Source organism: Cebidichthys violaceus, unplaced genomic scaffold (assembly GCF_023349555.1).
Source record: "Cebidichthys violaceus isolate CVI_PGR_0920_01 unplaced genomic scaffold, fCebVio1.0.p SCAF_36, whole genome shotgun sequence".
NCBI classification, from domain to species: Eukaryota; Metazoa; Chordata; class Actinopteri; order Perciformes; family Stichaeidae; genus Cebidichthys; species Cebidichthys violaceus.
In genome coordinates, this window is record NW_027176550.1 from 737,083 (window position 1) to 763,457 (window position 26,375).

At 44.0% G+C, this 26,375-nt stretch overlaps 2 protein-coding genes across 4 annotated transcripts; both read right to left on the minus strand.

Annotated features, from left to right (window-relative positions):
• Positions 1-2,347: 2,347 nt before the first annotated feature.
• fus (FUS RNA binding protein) lies at positions 2,348-19,438 on the minus strand. Of its 3 annotated transcripts, none has more exons than XM_068725659.1 (15): positions 19,302-19,438; positions 18,540-18,564; positions 17,948-18,114; positions 17,662-17,860; positions 16,856-17,076; positions 16,311-16,515; positions 12,314-12,348; positions 9,246-9,287; positions 6,391-6,500; positions 6,085-6,214; positions 5,851-5,973; positions 5,461-5,593; positions 5,156-5,253; positions 3,448-3,619; positions 2,348-3,049 (listed from the first exon to the last, which is right to left on the minus strand). In XM_068725659.1, the coding sequence occupies exons 1-15, from the start codon at positions 19,312-19,314 to the stop codon at positions 3,010-3,012; spliced, it is 1,713 nt and encodes a 570-aa protein (XP_068581760.1). In that variant the 5' UTR covers positions 19,315-19,438; the 3' UTR covers positions 2,348-3,009. The 3 variants fall into 3 exon arrangements, with proteins under 3 accessions (XP_068581760.1, XP_068581761.1, XP_068581759.1); XM_068725660.1 differs by having other exon boundaries at positions 5,875-5,973; positions 16,850-17,076; XM_068725658.1 differs by having other exon boundaries at positions 16,850-17,076.
• A 568-nt stretch (positions 19,439-20,006) lies between these two features.
• arl6ip1 (ADP-ribosylation factor-like 6 interacting protein 1) lies at positions 20,007-26,273 on the minus strand. Its single transcript, XM_068725735.1, has 6 exons — positions 26,122-26,273; positions 25,219-25,352; positions 24,534-24,653; positions 22,841-22,958; positions 22,243-22,327; positions 20,007-21,074 (listed from the first exon to the last, which is right to left on the minus strand). Exons 1-6 carry the CDS (start codon positions 26,155-26,157, stop codon positions 20,956-20,958), a joined length of 612 nt encoding a protein of 203 aa, XP_068581836.1. The 5' UTR covers positions 26,158-26,273; the 3' UTR covers positions 20,007-20,955.
• Between the last annotated feature and the right edge of the window lie 102 nt (positions 26,274-26,375).

The window sequence follows — 26,375 nt, forward strand, 5'->3', positions numbered from 1 at the left end:
TTTACAATAATCATATTCTAGTACGTTTACAATAATCATATTCTAGTATGTTTATAATACTCATATTCTAGTATGTTTACAATAATCATATTTTAGTATGTTTACAATAATCATATTCTAGTATGTTTATAATACTCATATTCTAGTACGTTTATAATAATCATATTCTAGTACGTTTACAATAATCATATTCTAGTATGTTTATAATACTCATATTCTAGTATGTTTACAATAATCATATTTTAGTATGTTTACAATAATCATATTCTAGTATGTTTATAATACTCATATTCTAGTACGTTTACAATAATCATATTCTAGTACGTTTATAATAATCATATTCTAGTACGTTTATAATAATCATATTCTAGTACGTTTACAATAATCATATTCGAGTATGTTTACAATAATCATATTCTAGTACGTTTACAATAATCATATTTTAGTATGTTTACAATAATCATATTCTAGTACGTTTACAATAATCATATTCTAGTACGTTTACAATAATCATATTCTAGTATGTTTATAATACTCATATTCTAGTATGTTTACAATAATCATATTCTAGTATGTTTACAATAATCATATTCTAGTATGTTTATAATAATCATATTCTAGTATGTTTATAATAATCATATTCTAGTATGTTTACAATAATCATATTCTAGTATGTTAATCATATTCTAGTATGTTTACAATAATCATATTCTAGTATGTTTACAATAATCATATTCTAGTATGTTTACAATAATCATATTCGAGTATGTTTACAATAATCATATTCTAGTACGTTTACAATAATCATATTTTAGTATGTTTACAATAATCATATTCTAGTATGTTTACAATAATCATATTCTAGTACGTTTACAATAATCATATTCTAGTATGTTTACAATAATCATATTTTAGTATGTTTACAATAATCATATTCTAGTATGTTTATAATACTCATATTCTAGTATGTTTACAATAATCATATTTTAGTATGTTTACAATAATCATATTCTAGTATGTTTATAATACTCATATTCTAGTATGTTTACAATAATCATATTCTAGTATGTTTATAATACTCATATTCTAGTATGTTTATAATACTCATATTCTAGTATGTTTATAATAATCATATTTAAGTATGTTTATAATAATCATATGCTAGTATGTGAAGAAGAGTTTTCCAGATCATTTGGTCTTCAACATGTCAGAAGCGACATTTTTAAACAGTATGTTTGAAGAATAGAAAATGACTTAAAGTGATTCATCAATGATATAAATAACTGATTCTTTTTCTGCAGCACTACTCTACTCTCTACTGTACAATGATATTAATATATCAGATAACACGAAGCCTCAGGCGTTAATTCATTTGTTTAGCGTTCGCTCTCAAACTGGTTTAGCAGGACGAAGCGGTTCTAGATGTCTATGGGATGTGATGGTGGACCAGGTCCTGCAGTCACGGACCAACAGCCTCGTGATGTTGCTGTTCCTGCAGCTGCTGATGGTTTCCACAGTCTGCTTGTTGATGGTGGCTGAGGGTGCTGAGTTCAGGGACCGACATGCACCGACTGACCAACAAATGTCATTTCAGTTCATTAGAATCAGTGAAGCTGGTTATTATTCAGTGAATGCTATTTATATGTGAGGTAATGATGGGAGGACTCTCTGTTATTATTGTAGTTTCACATTCATGTGAACTTATAAACTGAAGACCAGAACCCTTAAGATGCTTTATTGTTCTTCTTTTAGTCGTCACATAATATGGAGGCTCTCTGGGGCCAAATTCCTTCTGAACGCCATAAAACAAAATAAAGAAAAAGGCTGATAAGAATTACAGTTACATTTACATTTAGGTTGTTGTTTATGTGTTATGTTCACAGAAAAAGAAAGAAAATGCTCTTCCAAGTGCAATTAAATAAAATAAAAAGAGCTGATGTCAATCTGAGATCAGAAAAGTGAACTGGTTCATGAATGTATCTCAGGCTTTTATACAAACACAATATGTTAGCAGGACGGATCTGTGTAAAAATCACATCACTGGGTTAGAAATAGCCTTTGAGATTATAAGCGGAGAAAAATGATATAGTTTGTAGAAGATGTTCCTCTTGTGGCCGTTAGAGGAACAGCAGCTGAAGACGACGTTAAAAAAGGTCATTGGACAAGGTCACTGGTTCAGTCATCATCTTCAACAGTTATGAGAACTCTGAGGATTTAAACTCAAAAACATTAGAAGTTTTGAGAGAAAACCTTTGAGAACACAAAGCTCACCGATGTATTTAAAAGCTTAATAACTAACTTCCTGTTAAACGCTGCATATAAAAAAACAAGAAGCACAGACGCGTCGTTTGGTTTCATCAACACTTTCATTTGAAAACCAGCACATGCACAATACAAAAGAACAGTCATAAATAAAAACATGTCAACGCGAACGTCTTCGTACATCTGACACTCGAGGCCTCATGCACTCCGCTCACAATCCTCACGTCTGACATGAAGCTGCTCACGAGTGACTAAACACCGACTGGAACGAGCAAAGACATTTCCTGGTTTTGTTTCCTGTTCCTGTTTCTATCGATGACTTGGATCGTATTTCCACGGCTCTGACCGCTCGCTGACATCCAGGAGCCCTGAGACGAACTAAGATTATGATCCTCCATTACTCTGTGTAATCTGAGTATTATAACCTGCTCTGTGTGTTCAAACGTTGACGGAGGCGTTCGTCTTTGTTCTCAGACTTCTAGGTTTATTCTAATGATTCATTACTCGTTCATCTAGTTGATGAGATGAAAGTAAAAGTAACGTTGTAGAGGAGTGATGATAAAACATATCAGATGGTATTTGAGTGTAAATGAGACCTCAGTGATCAGAGGAGGAGGTGAAGGCGTCACATGAGAGCAAACACAGAAAACCGGGACGGTCACATTTTTCTACTGGCTGAATGAAAAGGATCAACAGACTTCTACAAAAGGTGGAGGGCTGGTCTCCACCGGAGGTGAGCCGGGTGAGTTAGTAGGGACGGCCCCGCCGCTCCTGTCTGTGGTCGCCTCTGGAAACAAATAACCAACACACACACACCCATTAGATCGCCGGCAACCAATGAGGAACGAGGACGGGCTGAACAAGTGTGTGTGTGTGAGTGTGTGTGTGTGTGTGTGTGTGTATGTGTTTGAACAGTGACTAAAACAAATGACATTCAGAACAAACACGGGAACTTATTCAGACCTTCATGTCACATCTTACATAAATACATACTATTCTCAGGGCCACAAGAAACAAATACTAAAGGACGTAATAATACAAATATATATTAAAAAGTCTTCCATTAGGGATTAGACCTGATTCAGATAATCCAAATGGAATAATAGTTAATAATTATTATTTGTGTTTCTATAAAATCTAATAACCACTAAATGAAAAGGTTCTGTGTGTTTGGGTGAATCTGACCTTGCGTCCATCTTTCCGGGACTGTATCCTCCGCGGTCGCCTCCCCTGCCTCCTCTGAAGCCTCCTCGGTCGCCTCCTCGGTCGCCTCCTCGGTCACCTCCTCGGTCACCTCCTCGGCCTCTGAAGCCGCCTCGGTCGAAACCCCCTCTGCGCTCGCCTCCTCCGAAACCTCCTGACAGCAGAACAGGAAGGTAGTTAACAGAAAACACTGAGGGAGGGGAGACCCTGAGGGAGGGGAGACGATGAGGAGGGAGGGGAGACCCTGAGGGAGGGGAGACGATGAGGAGGGAGGGGAGACCCTGAGGGAGGGGAGGCCCTGAGGGAGGGGAGACGATGAGGAGGGAGGGGAGACCCTGAGGGAGGGGAGACAATAAGGAGGGAGGGGAGACCCTGAGGGAGGGGAGACCCTGAGGGAGGGGAGACAATAAGGAGGGAGGGGAGACCCTGAGGGAGGGGAGACCCTGAGGGAGGGGAGACGATGAGGAGGGAGGGGAGACCCTGAGGGAGGGGAGACAATAAGGAGGGAGGGGAGACCCTGAGGGAGGGGAGACCCTGAGGGAGGGGAGACGATGAGGAGGGAGGGGAGACCCTGAGGGAGGGGAGACAATAAGGAGGGAGGGGAGACCCTGAGGGAGGGGAGACCCTGAGGGAGGGGAGACGATGAGGAGGGAGGGGAGACCCTGAGGGAGGGGAGACAATAAGGAGGGAGGGGAGACAATAAGGAGGGAGGGGAGACGATGAGGAGGGAGGGGAGACCCTGAGGGAGGGGAGACCCTGAGGGAGGGGAGACGATGAGGAGGGAGGGGAGACCCTGAGGGAGGGGAGACAATAAGGAGGGAGGGGAGACCCTGAGGGAGGGGAGACGATGAGGAGGGAGGGGAGACCCTGAGGGAGGGGAGACCCTGAGGGAGGGGAGACGATGAGGAGGGAGGGGAGACCCTGAGGGAGGGGAGACAATAAGGAGGGAGGGGAGACCCTGAGGGAGGGGAGACGATGAGGAGGGAGGGGAGACCCTGAGGGAGGGGAGACAATAAGGAGGGAGGGGAGACCCTGAGGGAGGGGAGACCCTGAGGGAGGGGAGACCATGAAGGAGGGGAGACCCTGAGGGAGGGGAGACCATAAAGAGGGAGGGGAGACCTGAGGGTGGCAGTGGGTGACAGTAGGTAAGTGGAGAGCAGGGCCGCCTTTCAATCAGAGGGTCGGCGGTTCAATCCCCCGGCTCCTGCTCTGCTAGTCTCATGTCAATGTGTCCTTGAGCAAGACACTTAACCCCAATATTGCTCCCGTAACTGCGTCTACGGTGTGTAGAGAGATACTGAACCGTAAGCCGCTTTGGGCCGTCTGCTAAATGACCGTATATAAATACTTCAGCTGGCGGTTCCACGGTTTTACACTCTGTGGCTCACGTTACTGCAGTTCCACCAGCGGGTAGAGGACTACGGTGCCTTCAGAGAACATAAAGACAGACTCTCTAGAGCCAGTGTTCTGTTTGTCCCTTCTGGGTTGCCGTAGCACCGTGGCGGACTCCGCCTCCCGCTCTCTATGTACATATGAAGGACTCATTCTAATCCCCCCATAATCACAATGGCTCTCAGCGTCAGGTGATGATGGAAACATGGTGACTCATGGATCCTCCAGAAGTCTACAAACTGGACTTTAACACAGAAACCTGTTCCTTGAGTTCACAGACTAGAACATGGAGCCCAACCTCGTTCCATGGGGGACATCCCACCAGCGTCCTCAGGCTTCGGGGCCTTGCACTGGTTACACTCGTTACGCCACGAGAAGTTCAGGTTCCCACAGTTACTGGAGAGAAAAGATGAAATAACCACAAAACTAAAAATCATCTTCATAGTTTTAGCTACAAAATGATCTTTACATGTGTTCTGTTTCTAAGTATTAGTACAACGTTTGAACACAACACAGTTTCTACTACACACTAAATACATGTAGTATAGTAATATAATGATGTATAAACATGTTTCTAGAAGAGATAAATGACTTTAAACTTACGGGTTTGAACACTTCCAGTCTCCGGCTCTCTGTTGTCCTCCTCCTCCATTGCCTCCTCCTCCTCCATTGCCTCCATTGCCTCCTGGGAAACCTCCACCTCGACCCCCTCCGAATCCACCGCGACCCATCGGACCTACACGGAGCAGCAAACAGAACCAGTCAGGCGTTCTGTTCACAGGAAGGGCCGGCGATGAAGCCGCTGGTTGTGTAACGAGGGAAGTTTAAACCAAACAAAAACTTGAACATTTACAGTTCATCTTCATCGGCTGAAGAAGATCATGTGACGCGGCTGAAAGCTACAAAGTGGACGTTGTGCTGAGACAGTTTCAATCTCAGTTTATCCTCAAATAAAACAGAACTTCTCAATAAAAAAAACCAAACAATACCAACCTTCAAGTTCAGAGAACTTCTCACCTCCTCGTCCTCGGCCGCCCCTCATTCCACCTCGGCCTCCAAAGTCGGCTCTGCGGGTGGCGAAAGACACCTTGATGGGATTTCCACTGAAGTCTTTACCTGAGAAGGAAACCCATTTAGACTGTATGCAGCTCAGTATGTTCCTCTGAACTCTGGTTGATGAGAGAACCTTACACTGACATTAAGAGTGGATGAAGACCATGAACGCACCATCAAACCAGTCGATGGCGGCCTTGGCCGAGGGGGGGTCGTCGAAGGACACCGTGGCCTCCCCCTTCAGCTTCCCCGTCTCCCTGTCCGTGTACAGGTTGATCATCGGCAGGCCGGTCTTCTTGTTGATCTGAGAGGATCAACGCAGGTCACATGACAAGAGACACAAAACATGAATATTAGTTTGTATACCAGTTGAATCTGATCAGTCTCACACTGTCCTGGATGTTCATCTGAATTTAAAGACCTGCATTTGTAAATAATTGAGCTGCAATCTGACGAGACATTAATCGCAGTCTGCTGCACCTTAATGATCCCGATCTGCTTAAAGAAGTCGGCCACCGACTCCACGGTGTAGTCGTCTCCCAGGCCTTGGACGAAGATGGTGTTGTTGTCAGCGTTGTCCTGGTCCTGCACTGTGGCAGCAGAGAGAACCACGAGAAGCCAACAATCAATGAACGGAGAAAATACAACATGATGCGTCTCTTCAGCTTCTCAATGGTTGCCAGACGAAGAGATCAATGAGCATAAATACCTAAATCAAATCATCAAATCATTTATCAAGATTACTTTCATTAAAGAGGTAACAGATAGTCAATAAAACCATGGATGTATTTATCTATTTACTCTATTTTATATATGTTATTACTCAATGTTCTTTGTTATTATCGGTTAGGTTATGAGTAAAAAGTTAGTAATAAGTTGTTTAATAACAACCACTAATGTCACAGTTTATTTAGCTTCTTTGTTGAAATTGTTTGATTCTGACAACAATCCATAAATGAAATACTAAAATATATCTGTGGCCATCTGACTGTAATCAACCCGTCTAATCATTTTATTCAGCCCGCATGTAATGATTGGACGGACCACCTGTCTGTCTACCTGCCTGTCTACCTGCATGCATGTCTACCTGCATGTCTACCTGTCTGTCTACCTGCATGTCAACCTGTCTGTCTACCTGTCTGTCTACCTGTCGGTCTACCTGTCTGTCTACCTGCATGTCTACCTGTCGGTCTACCTGTCTGTCTACCTGCATGCCTACCTGTCTGTCTACCTGCATGTCAACCTGTCTGTCTACCTGTCTGTCTATCTGTCTGTCTACCTGCATGTCTACCTGTCTGTCTACCTGCTGCATGTCTACCTGCCTGGCTGTCTACCATCATTTCTCCCCACTAGAGTCTTTACATACAGTTGTGGTCAAAAGTTGACATTCACTTGTAAAGAACATAATGTCATGGCTCTCTTGAGTTTCCAGTTATTTCTACAACTCTGATTTTTCTCTGATAGAGTGATTGGAACAGATACTTCTTTGTCACAAAAAACATTCATGAAGTTTGGTTCTTTCATAACTTTATTATGGGTTAACAGAAAAAGTGACAAAATCTGCTGGGTCAAAAATATACATACAGCAACATGAATTAGCAATTCTGGTGACTTAGAAAGTTGTGTCAATGAAATGAGCTTCATAGCATGGCCTCTTAACTTCTTGTGAGTGATTATGAGTGACTACAGCTGGTGACTTCTCTGAGGCCATTTAAATAGGGCTCATTGGATACAAACGCACACAAACGCTACAATGGGAAAGTCAAAGGAGCTCAGCATGGATCTGAAAAAGCGAATCATTGACTTGAACAAGTCAGGAAAGTCACTTGGAGCCATTTCAAAGCAGCTGCAGGTCCCAAGAGCAACAGTGCAAACAATTGTTTGTAAGTATAAAGTGCATGGCACTGTTTTGTCACTGCCACGATCAGGAAGAAAACGCAAGCTATCACCTGCTGCTGAGAGAAAATTGGTCAGGAGGGTGAAGAGTCAACCGAGAACCACCAAAAAGCAGATCTGCCAAGAATTAGAAGCTGCTGGAACACAGGTGTCAGTGTCCACAGTCAAGCGTGTTTTGCATCTCCATGGACTGAGAGGCTGCCGTGCAAGAAGGAAGCCCTCGCTCCAAAAGCGGCACCTTAAGGCTCGACTGAAGTTTGCTGCTGATCACGTGGACAAAGATAAGACCTTCTGGAGGAAAGTTCTGTGGTCAGACGAAACAAAAATCGAGCTGTTTGGCCACAATGCCCAGCAATATGTTTGGAGGAGAAAAGGTGAGGCCTTTAACCCCAAGAACACCATGCCTACCGTCAAGCACGGTGGTGGTAGTATTATGCTGTGGGGCTGTTTTGCTGCCAATGGAACTGGTGCTTTACAGAGAGTAAATGGGATAATGAAGAAGGAGGATTACCTTCAAATTCTTCAAGATAACCTAAAATCATCAGCCCGAAGGTTGGGTCTTGGGCGCAGTTGGGTGTTCCAACAGGACAATGACCCCAAACGCACATCAAAAGTGGTAATGGAATGGCTAAATCAGGCTAGAATTAGGGTTTTAGAATGGCCTTCCCAAAGTCCTGACTTAAATCCCATTGAGAACATGTGGACAATGCTGAAGAAACAAGTCCATGTCAGAAAGCCATCAAATTTAACTGAACTGCACCAATTCTGTCAAGAGGAGTGGTCAAAGATTCAACGAGAAGCTTGCCAGAAGCTTGTGGATGGCTACCAAAAGAGCCTAATTGAAGTGAAAATGGCCAAGGGACATGTGACCAAATATTAGCACTGCTGTATGTATATTTTTGACCCAGCAGATTTGATCACTTTTTCTGTTAACCCATAATAAAGACATGAAAGAACCAAACTTCATGAATGTTTTTTGTGACAAAGAAGTATCTGTTCCAATCACTCTATCAGAGAAAAATCAGAGTTGTAGAAATAACTGGAAACTCAAGAGAGCCATGACATTATGTTCTTTACAAGTGTATGGAAACTTTTGACCACAACTGTATCTTCTATCTTACCAGCTGTGAGTTCTAACATTCTAACAGCAGCCATGTTGTTTGTTTACGTCCATGATGATCATTTGGGGGCGTGTCTCTAGAGGTGATGAAGACTTGGAGAGTTTCTCACTAAATTTAGAAACTTTTGTAGCGAAAGCTGCTCCGTGATTTAATAATAAGGACACTGAGCTGTGTTCTTATGTCGCATCTTTTGTTTTTTTAATCCAACGAACTCTTCAGATCACCGACTCTATCTTTAAGCGTCAGTACTATACACACCTGTGTATTTGTACTCTATTATTGTAATAACTAAACCCGCTGTTGATGTGTCAGACTTACTGAAGCCGGGTCCTCCATGTCCGTGTCCCGGGTCTCTTGGTCCTGGAGAGGGACAGAAAACAGAGACAGAAATGAAATGTGGAAAAGAAGAAGTGATAGAGCAGAGAAACACTGAGGAGGTTCTTTAAGTTCCCTCCAGAACAGCAGCAGTGTTGAGCTTCTAGTCTGTCTGTGGACGTGTGAGATAGAAAACTCCTTTAAGTCGAGTACTTCTTATTCTGTGACTCGCTTATATGCTTTATTATATCTTGGACTTCACTACTGGACGACTGCTGCAGCTCCCTTCAAACGAAGAATCTGAGAGGGAGCGCTGCGGAATGTTTGGATTAGATTAGTCGTAAACCTAAACTGTCGTGAGCGTTATGGGATGTTTAGAATAGATCAGTCATAGACCTTTGATGTAAGGAGTGCGGATATCAATCACAGTGTTTATCTTAGAGGTATAGTAAACCACAGGATCTACAGATCAGGAACTGTAGTCAATGTTTTATTCCAGGTACTATTGTGAAATGTGTAGAGTAGAAACACACCTTCCCCCTGCTCTCTTGATGCTCTGACCCTTTAAAGATGTGCTCTAACTGCACACAGGTCAGTCTCTCCATCCCACACACAACACAGGCACTCTGGGTGGCGACTGAGTCGTCTCTGCGCAGAGAGTAAATACTTTGAAGACAAGCGTCTTTCCTGTTTCAGGATTACAGGACTCACTCACTCGGTACTATGTGATCTACCAGCTGCACGTCATCATGAGCTACGCACCGGGTTACCATCCTGTCTGTGTTTCACACCAATCGGCAGCTGATGTGAAGTCACAGACAGACATTATTGAGGTGGATTTTCAGCGCCGTTGTGACCGCCACACTTAATGGTGCGGTTGTTGGTGGATCCACCGGGTAAACTCATCCACGTGAGAGGCTCCGCCCCTTCATGCAGAGCCACCCGGCTCTTTGTTCATGTGTTAACCACGACCCGTCATGTCCTCTCTACTCAGATAGGACCGCCCTCTTCGGACCAATGCCAACACAACCTCCGTTCAGCTCACTCACTCACTCGCTGAACAAAGGATTCTGGGTAAATACACACGTTGAGAGTAGGAACACTGTGTTTGTCGTGTTTGACATTTCAGAGTGCTTTGTTACCTGCAGTGACGCACACCTTCTTTAAACCAACTGCAGTGCAGAAGTGTTCCTTGTGGGACCTGTAGAGACGTCTTTAACACACCAGAGCATCAACACCTCTGAACCTCCAGATGTCCAGACGTCTGTCCAGAGCTGACACTACTGAGTCCTCTTTACGCTGAACTATGTCTCTCAGTAACTGACAGCCCTCAGGATGACTCACCGTTCACCACACAAGCTTCCCTCCAAAGGTGACGCACCTCTTTTAATCATAACGCTGTGTCACCGTGACTACTGTCAAGTCTTAACTCCACAGTGATTTAATGTGAACCGGCCGCACATTACATGAGCAGGATTACCACTCAGAAAGCATCGCATTCATTTCTGTGGATTTTTAAAGAAGTGTAGAGGACAATTATTTTTCAAATCAACAATCTCACAACTTGTTTATCTTTTTAAACAGTGGATGAGCCGCTCAGCAAGCTAAAACACACACGAAACACGGAATTTACATTGTTTATATTGATTTTTTTTTCTAATTATTATTCACTACAAATAAAGCTTTGAATCCACACCACTGTTGCCTTTTATAATTGAAACTGCGCACCTTTAGTTTGGACCCTGCTGCACGTCAACTACATTCACAATTATTACATAACTAATGCAGCTATATGTATTCTAGGTAGAACACATGAAACACGCTGCCTTTGGCAAACATTGTATTTTTGTTATTGCCACGAACATAAGTATTGCAGACGTCACCGCCCACACGAGTTGACCTGCTGCTTCATAAACTACAGAGCAGCTGTCGCACTCAATCACACTAAATAAACCACAAGGTGATTATCAGCCTCTGGGTGTGTTTCACACCACAGAGGCGGGTTGTTCCCGATAGTTAGCACATTGTTGAGAAACAACAAACATTCCAGTCACATAATGTACCCGATCAACTGTTCCACAGTTGTGCAATGAAACCAGTTTATACCGTTCAACTCTCATCTCTGGGAAAAAGAACCGAACTTCCTTCTACACGTCGGGCTGCTTTCAGGACATGCGTTTGTGTTTCATCCGTTTGTGCGTTGATGATGCTCTTCTGATCTCGTGTCTTTTGTTGGTTTTTTTAGCTCTAACCCATCAAACACTGCAGGTTTTATGTCTCAGAGACCAAAGCTCTGAACTCCCATCGGTCACGATTCTAACACCCTGAGCGGTCCGACCCCGCGGAGACCACAGAAGAAGAACGTGTGAAGACGTAGTGAGCCCTTTAACTCCCTCTGCTGGACATTTACACCACTGAGTACCTGAGATTATTATCCACACAAAAGCCTCTTTTCCACCAACTGATTCTGTTCCAGTTTGAGCAGCTGATCTGTTCAGAACCGGAGAAGTTAAACCTAAAACCTAAAAAATGAGCTTTTCATTGAGCTGAAGGACGTGTCACGTTCTACAGGCTGGGAAGCAACAATGGAGAAGTCGAGTGAGGAAGCAGGTGCAGCGTTCTCATTAACACAAGCTCGTTTTTTGCTATTTCTGTTTACTCCCTAAAAGACGACACATCGTGGAACACAATGGTTCCGCTCTGAACAGGTGGAAAAAACGCCGGGTTCTAAGAACCCCGAGAGGAACCGGCTCAAGAACCAGAGCTGATGCGGTGGAAAAGGGCTCTGAGGGTTCTCACCTGTACGGCTGTGATCTCAAACACTGAGCATCACTCCACCTGGTGGAGCTCATTGCAAGAGACAGGACAGACTTAGTGGTAAGTTTGACCTGCTGCCATGGAACCCTCAATAAGCTTCATATGTAATAATCAGTCTAGTGTAAATGTACTCGGATTACTTTAGACACCACAGCCCCGCCTCATGCTGTGAGGGTACTGACCTCCCTTTAGCTTTGACTCTTCAAACTTAACAAACCTTTTTGTGTTGCTTTTTTTTTTTTTTTGTCACTTACCACCAAACTTATTGAATCCTCCACGATCGCCCATTCTGATGAGGAGGAAGAGAGAAAGGACATTGAAGGCTGGAGCTGACAGCGGTTTCTCTCAGTGGATTGTGGGTAACCTTCACTCTTAGTCTGTGACTCAAACCCCCCCCCCCCCTCTTCAGTCGTCCCGTCAACCCCTACCTAGTCTGGTTCTCTAGAATACACCTCGAGGACAAGAGGCCGCTTTAAAGACCTTGTCGTGTTGTGTTCAAGTCTTTACGTAACTTGCACGCACCCATTTTATTTCATCCTACAACCTGGTTTTGTGTCAATTAACCAGCCCAAACTTTAACACCTTTGACCCCTGGGTGGCTGCTGGGTATTTTTACATCTCAGACGAACCTCTTTGAGGCTCATGACCTCCATAACTAGTAGTCTTTCCAACAAGTACAAGAAGACTATTAACTCTCTGTAGACTTCCCCAAATGACGGCTTAAGAGCAGAAAGCCAGCCTGGAGAGAAGGTAAGAGCCTAGGAGAAGATTCAAAGATTGATTAAAGCAGAGCATGACACAGAGGGGCGCTGGTTGGGAGGGTGGTGGTAACAGGTGAGAGAGGCAGGTGATGGGGATGTTTAGTGTGGGCGGAGGGAAGGCCACAGATTACACGCCATGTTTGTCACGAGACACTTGTGAGAACACCGTGTTGGCTTCAGACGGGTCGAGGCTCACTGGCCAACTTATCAGGTGCAATGTGTCAGATGTGGCCAGAATTTTACTTTAAAACATTCAGAAAATGACCCAACAGAGACCGTTTATAAGAAGAGGACGTAGTCGTCCTGACGTCTCTCGTTGGTTTGTGGACGTTTTGAAGCATTGAGTTCAGCATTTTGGCCGTCGCCATCTTGTTTTTTTTTTGCAACCAGTGAACAGGAAGTGACCATATTTGGACTGAGGAGGAGTGACGTAGAGACGCCGTATACGTCTCCGGTAGAGACCTGTCAATCACTGTGTAGCCCCGCCCCTAAATCATCCCCTGCTTTATGGTGTGTTTGACTCTAAATGGAGCATAATGTACTAAATGAACATCATGCTGTATTGAAGAAGACTGTAAACTAGAGATTGAGACCATAAACTCATGTTTACAATGTTTACTGAGGGAATAAATCAAGAGAGAAGTAGAGTCATTTTAGACTAGACTTCTATACAACCAGAGGAGTCGCCCCCTGGTGGACACTAGAGAGAATGCAGCTTTAACACATGAAGCTTTGACTTCACTTTTCAGAACCTGGAGTTTGTCACCTGATATCTACTGATATTAGCATGCTAACCAGCTAGTCTTGTAATACCACCTCTAGAGCCGATAGTGAGTCACTGTATCCTCCAGTCTGTCCTCAGTCCAACATGAGAGGACGAAGACAAAGAGCTTGTCAATACTACGTCCCTGTGCGTTTCGATAGTTGGTTTATTGGAATAAATCCAAAGTGGCAGAAACAACAAAATGATGAGACGACTTCACCGGGCCTTCAGTTACCTAACCTGTGTTTTTAGCACCCTCTGCTCCACCGTCTAAAAACGAGAGCTACTGCTACTGTCGTTTCTGCCATTTTGGATTTAATCCAATAAACAAATGATCACATGGTACCGCTCCGGTGAGAGTCACAGTAAATAAACAAAAACTACACCTGAACATTATCAGACAGCAGAGATATTTTGACCGGTTGAAGTTTGCGTATTCTCGTCCTGCTGTTAGCAGTTAGCTCCTCTTATAACTGATGCCGCTACATTTAGATCACATGGACCCGGTAGTAGTATTTGTTTGGAGCACATGGCCAGATCTTACACACTGCACCTTTAAATACGTAGAGTCAATATCTAAAATATCAAATGACCTGTTGCTGTGTGTCGTAGAGTTATTGCTCCACCTTTAGTTCACACTTTAGTTTATGAACAGAACAGACACCAGCTGAGCTAGTTCACTGTTTTACACTTTACATGTTCCGCCGTTCTCAAATGTTAAACCGAGATCACTCGAAAACCTTTTCAACTCTTCGAAACATTGAGATCAGCTGATCAGTGCTCATCGGCCTACTGGTGATGCGTTGGGGATTCCAGATATTGTGACGGAGGAGATTCAGATCTAGTCTGCGATGAGTGAGAGAACAAACAATGGAATGGAAACTAGTTCTACATCAATGAGTTCATCACCAACATCACGAGGTCACAAGTACATGAAATAAAGTCCAACCTCCAAAACAAACATCCACTTACCAGACCAGCTTCTGCCTCACAGCGCTCAGAAAGGGATCCGTCTCCTTTCTGCCTACTTTATTGGGTTTGGATACATTTGCTCCAACCCATAATTTACATTATTATAACGTAATGCATAGAAAACAGAGTTTGGAGAGTTAACTAAACTGATTATTATATGAGTACCATACCATGAGTTCATCCTCAACCTCCACGCATCGTGTTTAGTTCTCCTTCTCCGTGTTTAGCAGAACGTCCTCTGAGCAGACACTGAATAGAGGTTCAGTTTGGTATTGCTGTGGTTTATAATGCTGGAGTCAGAGGGTGATCGTACCCTTTCTGTAATAGTGATGGAGCGTTTGTTGTCCCTTTATATCTCTTTGTTGCAGCGGCTGGTCAGCGTTGGGGTCCTCCCATTGGCTGAGGAGAGTCTGTTCTGGTCACAGGACCACTAACAAGATACAGGTCTTAGAGCTGGAGGCGTGACTGCAGCTACACCACCGCGCACCGTGCACAGCCGGACCACCGTGAGACCACCAGCATGTGCATTCCGCTTTAAAGAGCTAGCTGTTGTCATCTCTTTCTGTACAACTTTTAACAATGAGACACTTCAACAGATGTTTGCTATTAAAAGCTTTTTATATTTCTCCTGTTGCCATTTAAAATGTGTCGTACAGGGATGACAAGTTCAAGGAGCTTAAATCCAAACCCCTCCATGATGTGACGTCAACTCATTTCAAACACGTCCTTCGTGTTTAGAACAATGTCCTGTTCTGAGCTCTGAGCAGTTTATGTTTTCTGATCGAACACACCAGAGATGTAAACTTCAAACCTTTCTCTCTGGTTGAATGAAGTGTTGCATCCAGACGGCTTTCTGTGGCGTCGGATCAGGATACAAGTGCGTTTTGTTTATCGATATTTTAAAGTAAACCCTAAACGAGCTACTGAAGGTTCTGCTTCACACTACTGAAGAGCTTCTTCCCGATTAAATGCACAACAGAGGAGCAAATATTCTTACTGATATTATAGATTTCTGCCACAGCATCCAGGTAATGATGGGTTTGAGGTGGGGCGGATCGGTACCACGCCACCAACACTAAGTCCTGTTTGGAGTTTTAAAGATACCAAACGATAAAAAAAAGGATCTGTCTCACGTTGTTGTTCTGGGAACATGAACACTGCTGCTCTACTGCTGCTGTTTGCATGCGTGCAGCTCTCACTGATTGTGACATCAGTCGTTACTGGTGTTTACTAAAGCAGCCTACTGAGGACGCAGTCAGCGTATACATCAGGACACCAGGCGTCTCTCTCTCTCTCTCTCTGCCAGAAGGCAGTAGCAGCTTCTAATCATAAAAAGTAGGGAGATGTTAGAGATCATCTGGTGATGGATCAGAACTGGTTTTGTTCCCCAGAGTTGCAGTGCAGGACTCAGACTGTCTCTGACCTCAGTTCACCTCAGGAAGGAGCTCTTAATATGCATGTGTTCACTTAATAAGGTGCATGTATGACATACTGCTCTGAACACAGCGGTTTTCTGCAGACTGAAAACTAACGGTGGCTTTGTGTCACTTTCAGAATCCCTGAGAGTGGTTTTCCTCAGAAGCATGTGTGACGGGACACAGCAGCATGCGCCTCTCATAGCTTTAGCATGTAGCTACCAACGTGGACCAGTGCTCTCTGTTCTGGTCCACATGAACAGAACATTTAAGTGCATCACTGTAGACCTACTAACACGGGACTGACAACATGGACACCGGATGGTTTTTAGACACTCACCCCATGCCTCCTCTTCCTCTTGGTCCTCCTCGGCCACCTCGATCAAAACCACGATCATATCCTCCTCCACCGCGCCCTCCAAATCCTCCCCCGCGTCCCCTTCCACCGCGGCCGTCCTGACCTCCGTAGCCTCCGTCAGGAGTGCCGTAGCCTCCTCCTCCTCCTCCTCCTCCTCCGCTCAGTGGTGGGCTTTCATCTCCATATCCTGAGAGAGGAGAGACAATCGGACCCAGATAGCAGTTTGAGAGCACTTCACACACACTTCACACACTAATGAGACGCTCAAAGGACTGAAGAAAAATGACTTCTAAAAAACCCAACAGCAACGGTTTTCTGGAAGCAATAACCCATGGGTGTCACTGTAAACCGTTTTCTTTGGAACTACTTTTCTACTACAAAAATAGTCCCTGTAAAAGGTCTGAGGATCATAAGTCTTTCATGTACAAGTTTGTTCCCTTTTGAGGTTCAAGTTTACTTTGTTTCAACTGAATATAAAACAACTCAAACATTTCAACAGTGAGTGTAAACTCATCTCTGACCTCCACCTTGACTGTACTGGCTCTGCTGGCTGTAGCTCTGAGGCGGGGGGGCGCTGTAGCTCGGAGGCTGGTTGTAGTGACCCCCCCCGTGTTGGGACGGCTGCTGGTGGCCCCCGCTGCCCCCGTAGCCGCCGGTCTGACCTCCACTGCCGCCGTAACCGCCTCCACTCGGTCCACCGCTCGGCGGCTGGTTGTAGCCAGAGGAGGTCTGGGAGTTTCCTTCATAGCTGTGGGAGGTCCAGAGAAGAGACGCATTGAAAAGCTACAAACCTCCTCCACCGAAGACGGCTTGTTAAACCAGACGACACCTGTACGGTGATTTGAGTTCTATTCACGATGAAAAATGTTTCCATCAGATCCACAGAGAGATCAGACTATTGTCACCTGGAAAACTCACATGTCAGACCGGATGTTTCAGTACTTTAATGACGGTGAGTTGTTGTGAACAGTTCTAACATAATTACTTATTCAACAGGGTTTTCATTTGGAGAGTTCTGTTTCTGAAAATTGTAAACAAGTACAGTCTACAAGCAGCACAAGTGTATGAGTGCTGGATATTAAAATAAATATATATATATAAGGATATATATATGTATTATGGATAAAAGGTGTAGAAGCAGAAGTGGGTCGATAGAAGGTGTAGAAGAAGAAGTGGGTCGATAAAAGGTGTAGAAGAAGAAGTGGGTCGATAGAAGGTGCAGAAGCAGAAGTGGGTCGATAAAAGGTGTAGAAGAAGAAGTGGGTCGATAGAAGGTGTAGAAGAAGAAGTGGGTAGATAAAAGGTGCAGAAGCAGAAGCTGACGGTGTCTCACCCTGCGGAGGATAAAGACGGAGGCTGCTGCTGCTGCTGCTGGCTGTACCCAGAGAAGGATGATGACTGCTGGCTGTAGCTCATGTTGGAGGGCTGGTTGCTGTTGTTATAACCTCCAGGGCTGTAGGACTGATTATAACCTCCACCTCCTCCTCCACCACCACCACCTCCACCCTGGTTAGAGGGGGGAGAACCGTATCCTACAGGGAGAACAGACAGGACATGGAGGTCAAGTTAACTACACCACAGTGTGAGTAGAAACCGGGGTAGAATAGGACTTCCTCTACCTGACTGGCCTGATTGACCATAGCTGCCGTATCCTCCCTGGCTGTAGGAGCCTGGGCTGCTGTCTGAGCTCTGGTTGTAGCCTCCGTAGCTCTGCTGGCTGTAGCTCTGACCAGAAGACTGACCATAGCCCTGGTTAGCACCTCCACCTCCACCATAGGACCCATAGCTGGCAGAGGTGAGAAAAAACTACACGCTCACACACCACATTTCATCATACTGTTTGTTAAGTTCATGGCTTCTCATACTTTTCTTGCCTTGAATCACATTTAGGACCTGATTATGTCCCCAAAAGAGATATACATTTCTATTGAATTGAATTATATTTGTTCAGCACAATATCACAAATATATATATATATATATATACGTATATATACGTATATATATATATATATATATATATGTATATATACGTATATATATATATATATACATATATATACGTATATATACGTATATATATATATATATATATACGTATATATATATATATATATATATATATATATACGTATATATATATATATATATATATAACATATAACTACAACATGAATACAAACAAGTCATGGTTGAGTATTACATTACTTACCCCTGTCCAGATGTTTGAGAATAATCTATGGAATAAACAAAATTGAGTGTTAATATCAAAACAAAGATTTTTTAACAGTATAGATCTAATAGAGCTGATTTAAAAGCTACCAAACATTCACACTGGAATCACCTTCAAAATCCAGATACGTTTTAATGACAAACATATTGAATCATATACAATATACAAGACATGTTTTATTGCCTGTTATCAGAATAATACCATCATCTTCTAACTCACTGATACAATAAGATGACGAACAACCAGGTAAACATGGAGATAAACATGGAGGTGTTGTTAATGGTTTTACTGGTCTTGTTCGCTCGAGATCTAATAAACCATAAGAGGACCATGAACTACATGAGTTAGACCTCCTGATATAAAGCAGACCGAGTTGACCCGGTGCTCGGAGCTCTGAGAGGCGGGCCAGCTGACAGCTGACTCTGGGTCAGTAGCACAAGCTAACAAGCTAGCTGATAGCTAGGTAGCCGTTAAGCTAAATGCTAACTGAATACACCGGTAAGCTAACGTTAGCATAACGGTAACAGCGTCCGTGTTAGCTAGCCGGCAGGTGAGGAGTCCCTCTGTATCCAAACAAATAAATGAGAAAACATACGTTCCTTTAAAAAGATATGATTAGCAGCTAAGTGAGCTAATAACCCTCACTGACCACTGACCGTGTTGCTACCAGCTAATCACCGGTTAACGTTCACGTCACACCTTGATAACACCGTTATTCAACCGTCGACGGGTTTCTCTTACCGTTAGACGCCATTTTGACGAGCGACAAACCGCCTTTTTAACGTTGAATAAAGCCAATCTACCGGCGTGTTGTTAGCTGAACGGAGGAGGAGGAGGGTGATGAAGATGAAGCACCGCGATCACCGGAGTCCCTTTCACCGTCCCGTCCTGCAGTTCCTCCTGCGGCCGTAGGGGGGGCGCGCCGAAGCCCATGGCTTCTTGTAAATCAAAACATTTCAATTATAAATTATATTACCTAAGGTAAGGACATGTAAGTCAAACAATAGATAATATAATTTATAATCTAAATAATATAACTAGGAGGGAAATGTGTTTATATGGCACAATTCAGACAAGAGGCAGTTTTAAAGTGCTTTAATTGAAAAGGAATCGAAAATAAAATAAAAGATGAACATGTAGACAAATTCAGAAGCGTTATTAGGATTCAAATAAAAGTGCTTATTAACTACATTAAACAGAGGCAGAGAAAATGTTTAAGAAATGAAAGCCTTCCAATAGAGAGATAACATGCATATTAAACAGAATATATTTTAGATATATGGAGGATTTAGATTTAACACAAGATCAAGTGAATGATTCATTTCTGGTGACAACATGGTTGACAAGCAAACATTTCTATAATTTAAGTTTTCCTCTCGACCACTCAGGAGAAAACACAGCTGCTATTAAAAACAAGCAAAGAAACAAACAAGAGGCCAGTGAAAACTCATTTAAATCAAACTTTATTCATTTTCATAAAGAACTCCAATAAAGAGAAAAAAATGAAATGAGTTGAGAGACAGTAAACAAACCAGAAAGGATGAAGGAACACATAAATAAGACAGACGAGGACATAGTGAAGGACACACATGTGGGTCTATTTACACACCAGTTACTCACTGTGGGGTTCGATAGAAGAGCGAATAGACCAGAGTCCAGCTAGCAGCAGTAGAATTACATCTAGAAACAGTTCAACTCCTCACAAGCTCAACTTTAAGTCCAGTTTTGTTTCAGCATTATCTATTTTAAATACAACCAAAGCAGAATAAGCAAAAAACTGGGGAAAAAAATAAATGTACATGACCTGTCCTAATGTGACAAAAACCATCCTGATAAAAAAGAAAAAAGAGAGAATACTGTGAGGAATCTATGAGGGTTAAAATGATGCAGTAATGCTACAAAAACTGCTCAGTAGTCACTTTGTCTAAGTAGAGGGAATGGCTTAAAAGCATTACTGACATCTTAAAATGAAGCACACGCTAACCAAGAGACAGAAGGGAGATCTAAACTGTGCACATGGCGGGGGGGGGGTGTGTGTGTGTGTGTGTGTGTGTGTGTGTGTGTGTGTGTGTGTGTGTGTCTGAACATTTCAGTGCTGTGACAACATTATGATAACCTTCATGTGGTGGATTCATGCATGTATGGCAGGTAAATTCAAATAAAAAAAAATGATGAGGTTCCACATGTCGAAAAGGTGGCGAGAGAGAGAAATGAAACTTATCCGATGTGTGATTAAAATAAAAAATACGTGCGTCTCGCTCTGTGGCAGAGACCCAAGAAGCAGGAGGCTCTTTTTTGTTTTTGGCTCTCCTCTCCTTTTTTCCTTTCCAAACTTCCTTCCACTTCCACTTCCATCATACTTGATCTGGTCAGAGACTCGGCTCCACGCGTCCGTCTACTCGTTCTTCTTCTCCTTCTGTTTGAGCAGTTTGTTGATCTCCCTCTTGGCCATGGAGGCGTACTTCGTGATGACGCCGTGCTGGTTGAGGCCCGGCAGCAGCAGCAGGAAGCTCACTGCACAAGAAGGAGGAACAAAAACGGGAGGTTTTTAAACCACGAGGCCATTTATTTAAGGAAAAGTACGCTCGGTAAGGAACATGTCCTGATATCGTGTTGACCGGATTAGACCGACGGTGAACTCAAACAGTGCAGGTAGTCCCACTAACAACAGAACGGTGTCCTGAATGCTTGTCTCAATTTTAAAGATTTAATTACAAAAGTATCGATTCAAATAGTAAATTCACTTCTTAAAACATTCGATTATTGAGTTGATCTAACCACTTGGTACCTCCTTGGCCCAACAGAAGAGCAGCTTGATCCGAGACTAAAATAAAGAAGCTTCGTTGTTTCACAGTGGGATGAATCGTCGACATGTCTCAGCTTATGTAGGTGGCGAGCGGCTCCTGCAGCCTTACAGAGCTGCCGATTCACCAACCGACGTTCACCTGAGGCACAGCTGTGCTGCTGCTGGGACGCTTTGTCCCCAGAGACGATCGTTTCAAGTTTCACTGCAGTTTTCCCCCTTTCTGATCTTAATCTACGGTAAAGACTGACAGGATGATAAGGTACGGCATTAATAAGACAACAACGGTGCTCATTGTATGCGGTCTGTGTCCTCGGGGCTGCAGGTATTGATCTACACTGCTGCAGCTCTGAGACGCAGCACCAGGAAGCCCGTTGTTGGGCGGGACTCCTGTGACGAGGGAACAGAAACACTTTCCACATCACGCTCAAGTCCAGAGTTACAACATGCATGAGACTTAAACGCATTCAGAACGCCTGCACACGCAGCATGATGACCGGCAGCCACATTTTGAAACCGCTGACAAAAACAACCGACTTCCTGTTTTAGGCGTGTAGTGCACCACAGCAGCCACACTCAGCTGAAGAAGAAGAAGATCAAAACGCAGTTCCTGACTTTGGGTGATCAAAGCTTCCTTTTCCAGATAAGCCTCATTCATTACATAATAATCTGTGGACCAGTCATTGTTATTTAACCCTTTCTGTTTCCTTCTCAAACGTTCACTAGCTATGATGGAATAGGTTATTCTAGCGCCTCACCTCTGCTTTGAAATAAGCTCTTTGTCGTTCCATCGTTCACATTCGTAACGATCCAGAGAACAAGAACACCGACTCAGCAGGACTTCTGCGGTACAGTCACTGCGCGTTGTAATGTACTCACCAATCAGGTAGGTGAGGAACAGGTTGTGCACCTGCTGTCCGATCCAGGCCACCGCCAGCAAGCTGCTGATCACCGACGCAAAGTACTGTGGAGAGCAGGGAGGTCCGGTTACAAAGGGCAGAACCACGCCTCACATGTGCAGAAACATAACTCAATGCATTTCTTTTAAATCAGCTGAACATACGCAGACATTTTTTTTTGAAGACGCCAACAAAGCGGCCATTGAATTAAAGCAATGTGATTTAACAGTGTGTCCAACGGCGTTAAAGCACACGGTGGAAGAACCCGGTTATCACAGCCTGTAACCCAGTTTGAGGTCTAAGTGGAGCAGCAAAGCCAAGTCAGCTGAGGATATTTTATCTGGAGCACAGAACATCTCACTGTAACCGACAGACTGGAGGGATCCATTTACTGCAGCAAGCAGCACTGCAGGCCGACGTCTACAGCGAGTTAGAGACACTCTGTGTGTGTGTGTGTGTGTGTGTGTGTGTGTGTGTGTGTGTGTGTGTGTGTGTGTGTGTGTGTGTGTGTGTGTGTGTGTGTGTGTGTGTGTGTGTGTGTGTGTGTGTGTGTGTGTGTGTGTGTGTGTTCATTCTACCATTTTGGGCTTCTCCTCCTTGAGGGTGCAGAGACGCTTCCACCAGCCCACGATGCGACGCTGAGTCTTCACCAGGTTGCCACAGATCTCATGGAAGCGCTGCTGCTGCTCCGTGGTCCTGTTCAGGAGGAGAGGTCGTGAACAAAAACACTAAACCGACTGGATCCTGGTGGAGGTTTAGTTCAGTTAAAGCAGACGAAAAGGCACAGACGACACCTCTTAATCTGGTCATCAAGAGGCAGCAGATAACTGTGGTTTTGTCGCGTGTTGCATATACTTTTAACTTCCTTTATTCATGATGACTGCAGAGCGAGAACCTTTATAACCCCTAGGTTTAATGATTGTTCACTACGTGTAACAGAAAATTAAACAATCAAAGTCTCTTTAAGCAAAAACACTGAAGAATGTGAAAGTTATTCTTAGTCAATTATATTAATTACTTTGGAGTTCAGGGTTGGAACTCTGTGTGCGTTTTTCACCATTTCACTAGAGACTGAACCACAGCCTAAAGGTCCTGTGCCCGTTACAGTGCTGTGAGACTACGGGGACACTGAAGGACCCGACTGGACGAGGACACTAGGGAAAGTGGCCTTTATTTTCCGCTTAGCCATCGTCCCCTATTTCGGTCCTTGTTGTCAGGGAGCCAGACAGACGGCGATAGCCCCGTTAAACCGGACTCACCGACACACGTCTATCTGGCTGACTCTGCTGCAGCCGGAGCGACACAGCATGTTCTCAAGAGAAGCTGGATCAGATCCACAGATGAATAGCTACTCATTCCTGGCCTACATCTAGAAATACAAAGCTGCCTTTTAAAACCCAGGCGTGTGACTCATTAGTTCCCATCCCCCGACTTCATTTCCTCCATAGCTAAGCCACAACGCTGGTGCCGTTAACCCACTCACAAAACTCTAAATGCAAAGTGACAACATGAGAACTCGTAACCATTTGTCTTTAAAAGCACGTTGGGTACGAATCTGACCCAGCAGCCTGTGGAATGTCCGGGTCACGGCCTGCTGATGCAGGGTTATATATTGAGACGCTGGCGGCGTCCGGTGGAGGACAGACGTCCAACACACTGTGCCAACTGCAGGCCGTCACTCTATCCTGTGCTGGTGTCTGGTTGTCTCCATCAAACACACAGACGAGAGAAGGAGCCGCTCACTGTAATGTCAAAGCTCCATGGCGCGGTTGGACAGGGCAGGACTCAGGTGACATTCAGACTTATTAGAACTCCTCTTTCCCCTTAAAAGTGAAGAGGCTCTTCGGTTCAGATCAGCAAGCGAGAAAATCTCCCAATTTAATATCACTAGTATTGGTTTAGTCCCCGACTACCAACAAGAAAGCAAACAGGAGGAGATCTTGAGACGTCTATGAACTATTGCACAAGCCAGATTCATGGCCCATTTATCCCTCAGGTGTATTCAGTGGACAGCTGCCAGGATGTCCCATTAATGGAAATTAAGACACAAAGAAGAATGACATGCCAGCAAGTGTCCCATTCAATCAGGTGTAGGAAGATGTCATGTTGATATTCAAGTGCAAACAAAAAAAGAAGCAATTTCAAATTCCATAACTAGTACAAAACATGAAAAATGACCCTGAAATTGATTTAGGAGATAAACACGATTTTTGGGTATGGATGGAAAACCCCATTTCATTTCCCCCACCCATGTGACCTTCATGCTCTCACCACTTATTGGAGCCGAAGACTCTGGGTGCGAGGGTGGGCACCAGGTAGTCTGCTAGGCAGAGCAGCATGACGGCGCAGGAGAGCCCAGTCAGCACCGACGGGTCCAGGTAGTAAATCAGCCTGGAGGAGGAAGACAGAGGCGTCAGGAACCAGCCTCACTTAAAATGAAAACTAAGAGCATCTTTATCAGTGCGTTGTTCACATTCTCCCGTTTCAATGTAGCTGCTTGTGATGATTAAGAGACTCGTGGACACGTGTGCTGGAGCTGTAATATTTTAAATAAACATCTGCAAAGAAAATGAAATTAATGCGTATTAGACTGAACCAGGGAGAGGAGGAGGATTTGGGTAACATTAAAGAGGAATGCAGTGGGTTAGCTAAAACAGAAAACAGCCCAGTGTTCTGGATTCTACTGACAGAATATTCAAGCATTACTCTGACAAAAGAATGTTACACATAAGCTCATTTAAATCATTCTAATCGACATGGTCACTTCTTGTGGCGTTGTAAATGTGGGAACGCTCACATGACCTTTGAAATGTGTTTGACTGTGTGAATCAGACTCTGAACCAGAGCAGCTCAGTTAATGTAGATACTTCTTGTTACAGATATGTCTCACTTGGGAGGGTGGGGGGTGCAATGACAGCTATGTGTGTAACCCTGTGACGCAGTGAAATGGGCTCACATGAAGAGCAGGGTGGCAGCACCCATCAGGGCTCCAGGGAACCAGGGCTTCTCCCAGCGAAGGACGCGATCCCCGGCCAGGATCACCTCACCCCAGCCCTGCAGCTGCTCCTCCAGCTGGGCCGTCTCCTGAGCCTGAACACACACACACACACACACACACACACACACACACACAAACACACACGTTACAAAACCAGCATCCACACGACCGATGATTAACAATAAAATCTAGAATATCACAGTGAAACATCTAGAGGACGGCAGCTTCTTTAGAGCAATTGTGAATCTGAAATCATTCCTTTGCAATATCAACTCTAGTTAACCAATTCACCGAGCACTCTTGATTAAGAAATGGTAATTTGATAAGAGTTTGCATTGGTGCTAACATTTATAATTCAAAGCATGAGTTCAAGTCTTTGAATTTAATTAAATTCTCACCCTTGACAATAGTTTAATTATGCTGTACGTCGATCTGTTTCTCTTAGGTTTCAGGTGATTTGTAACAATGTGTTCTAAATGAAATGAATGTCCCATGTGGGAGGGTGTGGGTGCCTTTGCCGATAAGCAAGGCATTGATAACGGGATTCTACTGATATGACTGTGCAGTCTGTACCTCCACGACACTAAAAAAGGAAATGGCCAACGACAACCACACGTTTCACCCAACTAGATACGTCAGCACTCGATTTGTGGAGTTGTAAAACCTGCGTTAGCACCTGCTATCATTAGCAACGGTTACAAAGAGGAACCTATCTTCTGGAGCCAAATGGCGTATTAAACTAGCTAAGCTAACTGGCTAGCTGACAAAGCTAGCATAGCGTTAGCTGACGTTAGCTAGTCGATGCTAACGTTACTGTTACAAAACACACCCTGAAAAAAAATGCGGTTATCTAATACTCACGAGCATATTCGCGCTTTTGTTGTCGCCTTCAGCCATCGTCACCGTGGGTTCTGTTTCTATCGTGGACTTCGTTGCGTTCTTTACCAGGTAAAACGACCCCGCAGAGCAGCAGCACAGCACGCCTCCTTCACTGGCTTCGGCGTCACTAACGGTTGTAGTCTAAGCAGGATGTATTTATGTCCGAATTTGCGTCAAAATCAGCCGACGGGCATTCTGGGAGATGTAGTTTCTTTATGCGAAGCGGAAGTCGGGTG

Bases quoted from the DNA above. Each gene is read 5' to 3' on its own strand.
- arl6ip1 (XM_068725735.1), bottom strand. From the start codon at position 26,157: ATGGCTGAAGGCGACAACAAAAGCGCGAATATGCTC. The intron at 25,353-26,121 runs GTGAGTATTAGA...GTGTGTGTTCAG, and splicing joins ACAAAAGCGCGAATATGCTC to GCTCAGGAGACGGCCCAGCT. The intron at 22,959-24,533 runs GTGAGAGCATGA...CCTCCTGAACAG, and splicing joins GTCTTCGGCTCCAATAAGTG to GACCACGGAGCAGCAGCAGC.
- fus (XM_068725658.1), bottom strand. The intron at 6,215-6,390 runs GTGCAGCAGACT...TGATCCTCTCAG, and splicing joins AGCAGATCGGGATCATTAAG to ATCAACAAGAAGACCGGCCT. The intron at 5,594-5,850 runs GTTGGTATTGTT...TGCTCCGTGTAG, and splicing joins GAAGTTCTCTGAACTTGAAG to GTCCGATGGGTCGCGGTGGA.